Source organism: Trichomycterus rosablanca, chromosome 23, assembly GCF_030014385.1.
Source record: "Trichomycterus rosablanca isolate fTriRos1 chromosome 23, fTriRos1.hap1, whole genome shotgun sequence".
Taxonomy (NCBI): Eukaryota; Metazoa; Chordata; class Actinopteri; order Siluriformes; family Trichomycteridae; genus Trichomycterus; species Trichomycterus rosablanca.
The window spans coordinates 14,600,279-14,614,770 of NC_086010.1; the positions used below are offsets into that span (position 1 = coordinate 14,600,279).

Genomic DNA, 14,492 nt, shown 5'->3' on the forward strand with positions numbered 1-14,492 from the left:
GGACTTGAGTGAGACCTAAAAAATGACTAAACACTCACATAAGCTTATAATAATATGATCTAATAAATATAAGGATGCTTTGATGCATGGTTTTAAATTATTTCCCCCTTTTGCACCTAGACAGTCGTGGCCTATTGGAGCGCATCTCTTTCCAACTGCTGTTCCCGCTGCCGACTCAGGGCACCCAGGCCATCCATTGCCCCTTCTGACACATGCACAGCTGATAGCTTCTTTTAACCTGAGTACCGCTACCTGTGACCCATACCCATTTTTCAGCTGCTTTCCCTCCCCATACTGACCCACAGTCAATTGTGTGTTTGTGTAGGTGCCCGACTGGCGGGCTAGTGTGTTTTACCGGAAAATAACGGAAACATACACCGATCAGCCATAACATTAAAACCACCTCCTTGTTTCTATACTTACTGTCCATTTTATCAGCTCCACTTATCATTTGTAGTTCTACAATTACTGACTGTAGTCCATCTGTTTCTCTGCATGTTTTGTTACCCCCCTTTCACGCTGTTCTTCAATGGTCAGGACCACTACAGAGCAGGTATCATTTGGGTGGTGGATCATTCTCAGCACTGCAGTGACACTGACATGGTGGTGGTGTGTTAGTGTGTGTTGTGCTGACATGAGTGGATCACACACTTCACTCACTCCTGGACTGAGAATAGTCCACCAACCAAAAATATCCAGCCAACAGCGCCCCGTGGGCAGCATCTTGTGACCACTGATGAAGGTCTAAAAGATGACCGACTCAAACAGCAGCAATAGATGAGCGATCGTCTCTGACTTTACATCTACAGTGTGGACCAACTAGGTAGGAGTGTCTGATAGAATGGACAGAGTGGACACGGTATTTAAAAACTCCAGCAGCGCTGCTGTGTCTGATCCACTCATACCAGCACAACACACACTAACACACCACCACCATGTCAGTGTCGGTGCAGTGCTGAGAATCATCCACCATCTAAATAATACCTGCTCTGTGGTGGTCCTGGGAGAGTCCTGATTATTGAAGAACAGCATGAAAGTGGGCTAACAATGCATGCAGAGAAACAGATGAACTACAGTCAGTAATTGTAGAACTACAAACTGCTTCTATATGGTAAGTGGAGCTGATAAAATAGACAGTGTAGAAACAGGGAGGTGGTTTTAATGTTATGGCTTAAAAATACATACTTTAAGGATATAATTGATGTCTTTGTCTCTTTTTACCAGGTTGAGACATGCCAGTTCCAGACCAGCCTGCTGGAGCTGCAAATCCTGCCATGCTAAGCACAGGACTAAATACCTGTTACGGAGACCAGACCGGATCCGAGCCCACCTCAGCCATCTTGGCCTCGGTCAAAGAGCAGGTAGGAGCACTTTGAAATGTTAAGCGTGGCGACCTCGGCTTTGACGTTTTGGGTCACTGAGGTGACCTGAGCACATCTATCATTATCGTTTTAATATTAATGTCATGGTTTACTGCAGCTGAGAGAGATTAAAGGGGTAATTGAATGGGTAACGAAAGGCAAAAGACGATTTATTAAGCTTTGTGCTGAGCACTGTTGTTGATGCTTTTGTCTTTTGTCAAAGCTGCATTAAGTAGAAACCCTGTCTGACCTTTCTCTCCTCAGACTTGGCCATCTGTGTCTGTTGGACGCTGACCATTGAAGAACAGCATGAAAGCAGTTTAAAAGTGCATGCAGAGAAACAAATGGACTACAGTCAGTTGATAAAATGCTGATAAAATGGACAGTGCGTGTAGAAACAAGGAGGTGGTTTTAATGTTATGGCTGATCAGTGTAGTGGTATAGTGGTGCGCCTTAATGTTGTTACTAAGACTGTAACCCATCTGTCAAATGGTACCTCATACGTGACTTGCTAGTCATTCTGGTATGAGTATCAGGTTCAACAGTGTTGTTTGTTTATTTAAATACCGTTTGTTAGAAACACATCCCCTGTCAGCACTTGTTGGAGTTGTCTTTGCTCACTAGAGTCTTTCCTCAGTGGACAGTTTGCTGTTGGCTTTATATTTTTGGCTGCTGCTGTTTTTTTTTTTTCATCCCCGCATTGAAATTGCACCAATAAATATCCCTACAGCACTGCTGCGCCTGATAGACTCCCACCAGTACATGTTTTCACCATTGCAGTGCAAAGAACAGTCAACCAGTCAAACATCATCAGTGGGGGGTCCGGTCTGATGTTCTGGTCTTGCTATTCCAGCTGCAGCTCTCTCTCTCAGCTCTCTCTCTCTCGCTATATATATATATATATATATATATATACAGTGTATCACAAAAGTGAGTACACCCTTCACATTTCTGCAGATATTTAAGTATATCTTTTCATGGGACAACACTGACAAAAGGACACTTTGACACAATGAAAAGTAGTCTGTGTGCAGCTTATATAACAGTGTAAATTTGTTCTTCCCTCAAAATAACTCAATATACAGCCATTAATGTCTAAACCACCGGCAACAAAAGTGAGTACACCCCTTAGTGAAAGTTCCTGAAGTGTCAATATTTTGTGTGGCCACCATTATTTCCCAGAACTGCTTTAACTCTCCTGGGCATGGAGTTTACCAGAGCTTCACAGGTTGCCACTGGAATGCTTTTCCACTCCTCCATGACGACATCACGGAGCTGGCGGATATTCGAGACTTTGCGCTCCTCCACCTTCCGCTTGAGGATGCCCCAAAGATGTTCTATTGGGTTTAGGTCTGGAGACATGCTTGGCCAGTCCATCACCTTTACCCTCAGCCTCTTCAATAAAGCAGTGGTCGTCTTAGAGGTGTGTTTGGGGTCATTATCATGCTGAAACACTGCCCTGCGACCCAGTTTCCGGAGGGAGGGGATCATGCTCTGCTTCAGTATTTCACAGTACATATTGGAGTTCATGTGTCCCTCAATGAAATGTAACTCCCCAACACCTGCTGCACTCATGCAGCCCCAGACCATGGCATTCCCACCACCATGCTTGACTGTAGGCATGACACACTTATCTTTGTACTCCTGACCTGATTGCCGCCACACATGCTTGAGACCATCTGAACCAAACAAATTAATCTTGGTCTCATCAGACCATAGGACATGGTTCCAGTAATCCATGTCCTTTGTTGACATGTCTTCAGCAAACTGTTTGCGGGCTTTCTTGTGTAGAGACTTCAGAAGAGGCTTCCTTCTGGGGTGACAGCCATGCAGACCAATTTGATGTAGTGTGCGGCGTATGGTCTGAGCACTGACAGGCTGACCCCCCACCTTTTCAATCTCTGCAGCAATGCTGACAGCACTCCTGCGCTTATCTTTCAAAGACAGCAGTTGGATGTGACGCTGAGCACGTGCACTCAGCTTCTTTGGACGACCAACGCGAGGTCTGTTCTGAGTGGACCCTGCTCTTTTAAAACGCTGGATGATCTTGGCCACTGTGCTGCAGCTCAGTTTCAGGGTGTTGGCAATCTTCTTGTAGACTTGGCCATCTTCATGTAGCGCAACAATTCGTCTTTTAAGATCCTCAGAGAGTTCTTTGCCATGAGGTGCCATGTTGGAACTTTCAGTGACCAGTATGAGAGAGTGTGAGAGCTGTACTACTAAATTGAACACACCTGCTCCCTATGCACACCTGAGACCTAGTAACACTAACAAATCACATGACATTTTGGAGGGAAAATGACAAGCAGTGCTCAATTTGGACATTTAGGGGTGTAGTCTCTTAGGGGTGTACTCACTTTTGTTGCCGGTGGTTTAGACATTAATGGCTGTATTTTGAGTTATTTTGAGGGAAGAATAAATTTACACTGTTATATTAGCTGCACACAGACTACTTTTCATTGTGTCAAAGTGTCATTTTGTCAGTGTTGTCCCATGAAAAGATATACTTAAATATCTGCAGAAATGTGAGGGGTGTACTCACTTTTGTGATACACTGTATATATATACAGGGGTTGGACAAAATAACTGAAACACCTGGTTTTAGACCACAATAATTTATTAGTATGGTGTAGGGCCTCCTTTTGCGGCCAATACAGCGTCAATTCGTCTTGGAAATGACATATACAAGTCCTGCACAGTGGTCAGAGGGATTTTAAGCCATTCTTCTTGCAGGATAGTGGCCAGGTCACTACGTGATGCTGGTGGAGGAAAACGTTTCCTGACTCGCTTCTCCAAAACACCCCAAAGTGGCTCAATAATATTTAGATCTGGTGACTGTGCAGGCCATGGGAGATGTTCAACTTCACTTTCATGTTCATCAAACCAATCTTTCACCAGTCTTGCTGTGTGTATTGGTGCATTGTCATCCTGATACACGGCACCGCCATTGGATGCACATGGTCCTCCAGAATGGTTCGGTAGTCCTTGGCAGTGACGCGCCCATCTAGCACAAGTATTGGGCCAAGGGAATGCCATGATATGGCAGCCCAAACCATCACTGATCCACCCCCATGCTTCACTCTGGGCATGCAACAGTCTGGGTGGTACGCTTCTTTGGGCTATATATATACAGGGGTTGGACAAAATAACTGAAACACCTGTCATTTTAGTGTGGGAGGTTTCATGGCTAAATTGGACCAGTCTGGTGGTTAATCTTCATTAATTGCACATTGCACCAGTAAGAGCAGAGTGTGAAGGTTCAATTAGCAGGGTAAGAGCACAGTTTTGCTCAAAATATTGATGTCACCCACAACATTATGGGTGACATACCAGAGTTCAAAAGAGGACAAATTGTTGGTGCACGTCTTGCTGGCGCATCTGTGACCAAGACAGCAAGTCTTTGTGATGTATCAAGAGCCACGGTATCCAGGGTAATGTCAGCATACCACCAAGAAGGACAAACCACATCCAACAGGATTAACTGTGGACGCAAGAGGAAGCTGTCTGAAAGGGATGTTCGGGTGCTAACCCGGATTGTATCCAAAAAACATAAAACCACGGCTGCCCAAATCACGGCAGAATTAAATGTGCACCTCAACTCTCCTGTTTCCACCAGAACTGTCCGTCGGGAGCTCCACAGGGTCAATATACACGGCCGGGCTGCTATAGCCAAACCTTTGGTCACTCGTGCCAATGCCAAACGTCGGTTTCAATGGTGCAAGGAGCGCAAATCTTGGGCTGTGGACAATGTGAAACATGTATTGTTCTCTGATGAGTCCACCTTTACTGTTTTCCCCACATCCGGGAGAGTTACGGTGTGGAGAAGCCCCAAAGAAGCGTACCACCCAGACTGTTGAATGCCCAGAGTGAAGCATGGGGGTGGATCAGTGATGGTTTGGGCTGCCATATCATGGCATTCCCTTGGCCCAATACTTGTGCTAGATGGGCGCGTCACTGCCAAGGACTACAGAACCATTCTGGAGGACCATGTGCATCCAATGGCGGTGCCGTGTATCAGGATGACAATGCACCAATACACACAGCAAGACTGGTGAAAGATTGGTTTGATGAACATGAAAGTGAAGTTGAACATCTCCCATGGCCTGCACAGTCACCAGATCTAAATATTATTGAGCCACTTTGGGGTGTTTTGGAGAAGCGAGTCAGGAAACGTTTTCCTCCACCAGCATCACGTAGTGACCTGGCCACTATCCTGCAAGAAGAATGGCTTATAATCCCTCTGACCACTGTGCAGGACTTGTATATGTCATTTCCAAGACGAATTGATGCTGTATTGGCCGCAAAAGGAGGCCCTACACCATACTAATAAATTATTGTGGTCTAAAACCAGGTGTTTCAGTTATTTTGTCCAACCCCTGTATATATACAGTATATTTATATTTATATATCAGCTCCACTTACCATATAGGAGCACTTTATAGTTCTACAATTACTGACTGTAGTCCATCTGTTTCTCTGCATTCTTTGTTAGCCCCCTTTCATACTGTTCTTCAATGATCAGGACTCTCCCAGGACCACTACAGAGCAGGTATTATTTAAGCTGGTGGATCATTCTCAGCACTGCATTGTGTTAGTGTGTGTTGTGCTGGTATGAGTGCATCAGACACAGCAGCGCTGCTGGAGTTTTTAAATACCGTGTCCACTCTTAGACACTCCTACCTAGTTGGTCCACCTTGTAGATGTAAAGTCACAATTATCAGTGCCTGCAGCAAACAAAATTGGCCACTAGTCTGCAGGTTAGGACAAGACCAGGACCAAGAAGAGGTTGGGGTCTTCAACACTGTGTGAGGACCCTGCTTAATAGCCCAAGGCTAAAAAGGGGTCCGTAGACCGGGATCATGTGTCAGGCAAATATACCCCCCTCGGATGCGATCAGGTTCCTCTGCATAGGAAGTCTAATTGACTACGCTAAATTAGGAAAAAAAAAAATCTTGCTTACATTTTTGATCTTATAACCTTGCTATAAAAATAGTGTGGCTGTTTATTCGACTCCTAAGCTTTGAGTGCAAGCTTTATTACGAGTAATCCTTTGATAATTGCCTCATGTGTTCAGCCTTCAGTAAATCAATCAATAGGACCCATAGTGCCTCTGGAAAGCCTTTTGTCATGTGCTGTGCAATCAGAGCAGCCACTCGCTTGCTTTTACATGGGTCTAAGTTCAAAGCCGTGTGGTCATGAGCATCATGACCATCACAGTCTTATTGAAACACACTTATTAGCCTGAATGCATTAGACTGCATAGTTCAGATTTTTGGAAATAAGGGGTGATATGGTGGGGCTCGGGTGGCACAGCAAATTAGGCTAACCCACAAGTCCCCAGTGGTGCTATCGACTAGTTGGATGTCTACATACAGACATGATTGGTTGTGTCTGCGTAAAGTGGTGAAGGGTGATGTGGTAGCAGGGCAGCTTTGTGAGGCTGATACATGAAACAGAAGCCAGACTTGCTGTTTACCTCTGAAGTGACAGTGCTTCATATTGAAGAATTTATTGGCATGATTGTGGGTTCTTACGGCAGGGTATAAACTGAAGAACAACAAACAGAACTTTGGGCCTCTCTTTATACTGCTCATTCAACAATTTATCTAAAGTTAAGTTAAAAGTCTTTGATAACTGTTGTTCCATATCTACTTACAGTATTTTGACTAGATTAAAGAATTTATTGGCATGATTGTGGCTTCTTAAAGCAGTGTATAAACTAAAGAACGAAGAACAGAACTGTTGGCTTTTCTTTATACTGCTCTAGTCATGTTACAGATTCAACACTTCCTCTAAAGTTTGTGTGTAGGACTTCGGAACCTCAGTTTTGTGATAACTGTTGTTCCTTATCTGATTACAACATTCTGCAACAGCTTATTGACAGGCATGTTGCTTATCTTTATACTTTTCTTAATACAATAAACTGGAAGCTCACTCTGAATGTTACTCTCTGTATTGGCATGGAAAAATAAGGTCAGATGATAAAAATCCCCCCAAAGATTACAGTTGACTGGTCTAAAGAATTTATTGGCATGATTGTGGCTTCTTAAAGCAGTGTATAAACTAAAGAACGAAGAACAGAACTGTCTTTATACTGCTCTAGTCATGTTACAGATTCAACATTTCCTCTAAAGTTTGAATGTAGGACTTCGGAACCTCAGTTTTGTTATAACTGTTGTTTCTTATCTGCTCACAACATTCTGCATTTGCTTATTGACAGGCATGTTGCTTATCTCTGTACTGTCCTTCATACAATAAACTGGAGGCTTACTCTGAGTGTTACTCTCTGTACAGTTGTGGAAAAATAAGTGATACGTGATAAAAGGAATTAAAGATTACAGTTGACTGGATTAAATAATTTATTGACGCGGTTGTGGGTTCTTACAGCAGTATATTAGCAGAAGAACAAAGAACAGAACTGTGGGCCTCTCTTTATACTGCTCTAGTCTCGTTACAGATTCAACAATTCCTCTAAAGTTTGGGTGTAGGACTTTGGAACCTCTGTTCTGTGATAACTGTTGTTCCTTATCTGCTTATAACATTTTGACTAGATTAAAGAATTTATTGGCACGATCATGGGTTCTTACAGCAGTGTATAAACTAAAGAACGAAGAACAGAACTGTGGGCCTCTCTTTATACAGCTTTAGCCATGTTACAGATTCAACACTTCCTCTAAAGTTTGGGTGTAGGACTTTGGAACCTCTGTTCTGTGATTTCTTATCTGCTCACAACATTCTGCAACAGCTTATTGACAGGCATGTTGCTTATCTTTGTACTTTCCTTCATCCTATAAACTAGGGCTGGGCGGTATATCGTAAATATCGATATATTCAATAATACTTTTTACACAATGTTGAAAATGACCATATTCGATATATCGAGTATGCATAGAATACACAGGTTACCATTTGAGAATGTTTAAAACACAAAAGCGCTAAGCAGAACGCTTAGATGTATAAACCAATCAGAGCTTCCGAATTTAGATTTTGGGTGGAATCTCTCTCTCTTCATTGGTTGTTGTATAATTGACAGATAAGTGAACGAATTACCAGTTTCAGCTTTCAAACGCGACAGCCGAGAAAATAAATGAAGTTAAATTATCGATGGTTTTCATCAGTTAGGTGGATAAACACAGTTAAACATGGATTTTTATATTCTGGAAATATTCTGGAAATATACAAGATGGCCCCCAAGGTACGCTGCGGTTATGATTTTATACTGCTGTGTGGTTGATCTGGGTTGTGGTGCTGCTGTTTACTGTGCGCTTTAATTTTGCAATGATAGCAAAGCATTATCAAATATTAAACGAGACGAGTTCATATGGGGCTCGGTCTCATGTATGGAGAGTGTCACACCTCTGCAATATCTCGAATATCCCATCTTGTATTTGAGGTCGTAATTGCAGCAGTTATAAGAGGTCCTCTAGGGCATCCAACCCAACGGACGAGCCAATCATTGTCTGAGGGAGGTGCCCAGCCCAGGCTATTTATCTTAACGGATTGCCGATCATCATTAGTCACGGATTAACTGATTAAACAACAAATATTAGGTGTAGCTATTAAAAATGACAGTAAGTTGAAGAATTTACTTCTAAAAAAGATAAAGCAAGTTGGTGGAAATCCCTTACAAGGGCTAAATAATTTGCTAGTTAAAAATAGAGATGCAGCTTGTGTCTTAAAGGTCTTTCTTATCCCAATTAGAGTTGCTAAGATAAGATTATAGCAAAGTCCTACTTTTATCCTGGGGCATCACAAACAACAAGCCTTTACGGACAATGACGAACAATGATTGTCCAGGGTCTGCTGCAGATGTCTCTGCTGGGTGTTTGAGGTCAGCTGCACAATAAGACGGGGGATAATGGGGATCAGTGTGTGACTCTTTGTACGTAATGCAGATCCTCATATGATAAGCCTGCCATGTGTAGAGCGTCCACCACCATACATGTCAAGGGGAAGTGCGCTGGTTGTAGTATTTAAACCAGGTAACTGGATATGGCTAGATTGGGTTTGAAAATGGGTTGAAAATGTATAAATAGAATAGCAGAGTTGTGCCAGGACTGTGCATGGTTCAGTGAACACAGTGAATAAAATCTCTGCTGTGCTGTACTGCAGTAAACACTTGCAGTCCCTTAGAGTACAGTGTAGTTTTGATGAGATTTGACAGGTAACTTGCGCTCTGTGGCGCACACTACTGATCTGACCTCTGTCTGACCCACAGTCTTGCCTCTGGAGGGCCAGAACATTTCTGCCCGAGCTGCTATCCTGCCACGAAGAAATACCGTGCCTCTAGGGTAAAACATGAAAGCTTCTAGAATCATCCTAATCGTCATCAACAGCATGCCATCAAACTGCTAAGAAAGCTACAGTGTTTGGCACTCTCAGTTGTATGCATATGAAGCTCGATGCAGATGCTCAGGGAATTCAAATGTAAATAAATATGGAGATAGAAAGTCTATAAATATTAAATATGGTGGTTCTTACTTGGCAAGTTTTCTTTGAAGTCTTTGTTTGAGATGGATCCTAGAGAGACCACACTGGCATATTTTTGCAAATCTCCCACCATGTACATCGATGTACTAAGCTGTCTCGCTTGGGACACACCAATGAGATCAGGAATCTCGATAGTTAGTGTGTTCCTCTGACCATTTATTGGATCCCTTGCCGAACCCCTGGCAAGTTGAAACTCGTATAACAGCAAGGCCATCAAGGGACAGTGGTAGCCTGGTGGTAGATGCAGTCACCTTTTGGCCTTCAAGCAAGGACTCTCTCGTACAGTGGCTGCTTCTGCACTCTTGACCCCTGTTTCCAAAAAGTCTGGGATATGCCCATAAAGAATAAAGAGTGCGGCACCTTGCTCAGTGGGTAGCAAGAAGGCCAAGAAGGCCCTGGGTTTGATTACCAAGTTGCAAGTTCTTCCTGTGTCCTCGGGTTTCCTTTGAAAGCTTCAGGAAGATTCAGTTTCCTCCCACAGCCCAAAGACATGCTGCTCTTGGTGGCATGGTGGCTGGGTGGGTAGCACTGTTGCCTCACAGCAAGAAACCCATGGGTTTGATTCCCAAGTTGCAAGTTCTTCCTGTGTCCTCAGGGGTTTCTTCCGGAAGCTTCAGTTTCCTTCCACAGTCCGAAGACATGCTGTCAGGTTAATTGGAGATACTTAAAATTGCCCTGGGTGGCACGGTGGCTGGGTGGGTAGCACTGTCGCCTCACATCAAGAAAGCCCTTGGTTCGATTCCCAAGTTGCAAGTTCTTCCTGTGTCCTCAGGGGTTTCCTCAGGAAGCTTTGGTTTCCTTCCACAGTCCATAGACATGCTGTCAAGTTAATTGGAGATACTTAATATTGCTCTGGGTGGCACAGTGGCTGGGTGGGTAGCACTGTCGCCTCACACCAAGAAGGCCCTGGGTTTGATTCCCAAGTTGCAAGTTCTTCCTGTGTCCTCAGGGGTTTCTTCCGGAAGCTTCAGTTTCCTTCCACAGTCCAAAGACATGCTGTCAGGGTAACTGGAGATACTTAAAATTGCCCTGGGTGGCACGGTGGCTGGGTGGATAGCACTGTCGCCTCACATCAAGAAAGCCCTGGGTTTGATTCCCAAGTTGCAAGTTCTTCCTGTGTCCTCAGGGGTTTCCTTTGAAAGCTTCTGGAAGCTTTGGTTTCCTCCCACAGTCCAAAGACATGTTGTTAGGGTAACTGGAGATACTTAAAATTGCTCTGGGTGGCAAGTTGGCTGGGTGGGTAGCACTGTCGCCTCACACCAAGAAGGCCCTGGGTTTGATTCCCAAGTTGCAAGTTCTTCCTGTGTCCTCAGGGGTTTCCTCAGGAAGCTTTGGTTTCCTCCCACGGTCCAAAGACATGCTGTCAGGGTAACTGGAGATACTTAAAATTGCTCTGGGTGGCACAGTGGCTGGGTGGGTAGTACTGTCGTCTCACACCAAGAAGGCCCTGGGTTTGATTCCCAAGTTGCAAGTTCTTCCTGTGTCCTCAGGGGTTTCCTCAGGAAGCTTTGGTTTCCTCCCACGGTCCAAAGACATGCTGTCAGGTTAATTGAAGATACTTAAACTTGCTCTAAGTGGGTAACACTGTCGCCTCACAGCAAGACGGCCCTGGGTTCGATTTCCAGGAGAAGGGGTCGGGTGGAGTTTTGGAAGCTTCTGTTTCCTCCCACAGTCTAACGACTTGCAGTTAGGTTAATTGGGGCTAATAAAATCGCCCAAGGTGTAAATGTGTGTGTATGTGTGTGTGCCCTGTAATGGACTGGTGCCTGTCCAGGGTGTTTTCTTACCTATCGCCCAGTGAATAGTGCCCACAGTACCCTGAATAGGAAGCTGTTGGTGAGTCAGATGTTCTTATTAAACACAAGGGATACAGCTACCTTCCCCCCCCATACCCCACCATATGCTTACCAAGGGTACCAATAAGTCTTGGGCTGACTGAATAAATCCTGGCTCGTTACTAAAAGTAATAAGCAGTCACTACTGTCAGTACTGGTGTACCTATAACAAATGGGGACTGGAGTCTGCGACTCGGTCGCACACACAGTGACTTCAAACTCGACTCGGACTCGTTTCAAATGACTGATGACTCGCAAAAAAATGACTTGTACACAACAAGAGTCGCTAGCGTCAGCATGTGTTAACATTAGTTTCGTGTGACGCCAGCTTCCGGCGTAGTGATGAAGCATCGCTCCCTACTCCCTACACAGATTGAAGTTCACTTCATTTCAACATTTTCGTTACCTTTGGATTGGAATCTCACTTAAAATGGTGTAATACCCTACATAGTGCACTTCACAGGAAAAACTGGGGTGAATGGAACGCTCCTACAGAATTGGCACTAATAGTTAAAAGAACGGCTTTCTGAACCAATCAGACCTTCTGATTTGAATTTTGAGTAAGAAATGCTGTTATTTGCAGTTATTCAGTTTGCGTCACACAGACGATGTGTCAACGAAACGCTTGATTGGCTTTCTAACGAGTTCGTGTTTTACTTCACAACCGGGAAAAGTTTGGAGGTTTTTAATTATAAGCACATTTACAAAATAACGGATTATATTCCTAATGGGACACACGGTTATAAATTCAGTAGCGTCTGGAAGAACATAAGCTAAGGTAAGCAGTGGTTATGATTTTTTTTTTTTGCTGTGTTTTGGATTTTGGCCGCTGTGTCGTAATTTATCGCTCTTTTGTTTTGCAATGAAAACAAAACGTATCAGTTTAAGCTTTTAACTGGAACCTTCTTGTTATGGAAATGACATTCATTTGCACAATGACTAGGAAAGTAAAGACTCGAAGTAAAACGGCAAAATACAGTTGCTAATCTGTTGTTGTTTTTTATTTGAGCTTACATATTATTTGTTTATTTCTACGCTACATTTCCAATATATGTTTTGTGTATATTATATTGACTCGGACTCTAGCCTAAAGACTCGTAACTTGACTCTGACTCTAGTCTAAAGACTTGTGACTTGACTCTTACTTTAGTCTAAAGACTCCTGACTTGACTCGGACTCTGGCCTAAAGACTCATGACTGGACTCGGACTCTAGCCTAAAGACTCGGGACTTGACTCAGGACTCTAGCCTAAAGACTCGGGACTTGACTCGGACTCTAGTCTAAAGACTCGTGACATGACTCGGACTCTAGCCTAAAGACTCATGACTTGACTCAAGCTCTAGTCTAAAGACTCATGACTTGACTGACTCTAGCCTAAAGACTCGTGACTTGACTCGGACTCTGGCCTAAAGACTCGTGACTTGACTGACTCTAGTGTAAAGACTCGTGACGACTCAAGATCTAGTCTAAAGACTCGTGACTTAACTGACTCTAGCCTAAAGACTCGTGACATGACTTTGACTCTAACCTAAAGACTTGTGACTGGACTCGGACTCTAGCCTAAAGACTCAGGACTTGACTCAGACTCTAGCCTAAAGACTCGTGACTTGACTCGGACTCTAGTCTAAAGACTTTTGACATGACTCGTACTCTAGCCTAAAGACTTGTGACTTGACTCGGACTCTAGCCTAAAGACTCGTGATTTGACTTGGACTCTAGCCTAAAGACTCGTGACTTGACTCCAACTCTAGTCTAAAGACTTGTGACATGACTCTGACTCTAGCCTAAAGACTCGTGACTTGACTCGGACTCTAGTCTAAAGACTCGTGACTTGACTTGGACTCTAGCCTAAAGACTCGTGACATGACTCAGACTCGTATTTTGTGAATTGGGAACATCTCTGACCTGTAATAGCCACCTATATAACGGCTGCACAAGTGTACGTAGGAGTCATCGTCGACGTATTACGCATTGTTAAGGAATCATTTAAACGTATTCAGAAGACCACATTGCACTCAGTCACGCAGCCTCCAGATCGTCCAAACGCTTCAGACTGTTTTGCTGTACACTCAGGAACCAATATGGCCGGGTGCAAAATAAATAAGGACGGTGACAAATCTGAACTCAGAACATCTGACTCACCAACAGCGAGTGTGAGTAGTGAATAATTCAAGTGTTTGTCAGCTCAACAGCCTGAATCAACACAAGCAACTTTAAATGAGCCATGCTCGGAGGTTAATGTCCTGTTGGCGCAACGAGGTGGGAGTTCAGATTTCCAGTCCTGCCCCGGTATGAAGTTCCGATCTTGAATCGTTTTCTATCTCGGATAAAGGTGCCATTCAGATGCGTAATCAGCTGTTACATGCCACTCAATATAAACGACATTCTCTTCATAGGTGGCGAATAGCTTCTGTATGAACGTTCTGATTCCTGTTTTCTTTTATTTATCAGTTTTTGCAAACAGCTACTTTTATTTTAAATGCTTTTTTTTTTTTTATCTGAATAAAATTGGTAAATGCACCCGTAAAAGCAGAAAGTAGAAGTGCTTGTTTTATTTTACTCAACAACCTTTTATACAGATGGACGTTACTAGTTTTGGAATCAATACAGGCAATTCATTACTATTATCTTTTAATGCATTTCCTCTTTTTTTCTCCTGATTTTTAGCTTGTCTAATTTTTACCCAGTTGCGCTTTGCTTCCTCTCTACTGGTGCTGATCCCCCCCCCCCCCCCCCGATTGAGGAGAGCGAACTGACACAAGCCCCCTCTGACCTGTGTGCAGTAGCCGACTGTATTTTTTCACCT

General features: G+C 43.6%; 1 protein-coding gene across 1 annotated transcript in view; it reads left to right on the top strand.

The window, feature by feature from the left end:
- Positions 1-14,492, top strand: part of LOC134300794 (catenin delta-2-like) — a 225,680-nt gene that overhangs the window by 47,555 nt on the left and 163,633 nt on the right. Inside the window, exon 2 of the mRNA XM_062985217.1 lies at positions 1,225-1,361. Within this exon, the coding sequence (XP_062841287.1) occupies positions 1,233-1,361 (129 nt within the window). The 5' untranslated portion in view covers positions 1,225-1,232. The remainder of the gene's footprint in view (positions 1-1,224; positions 1,362-14,492) is intronic.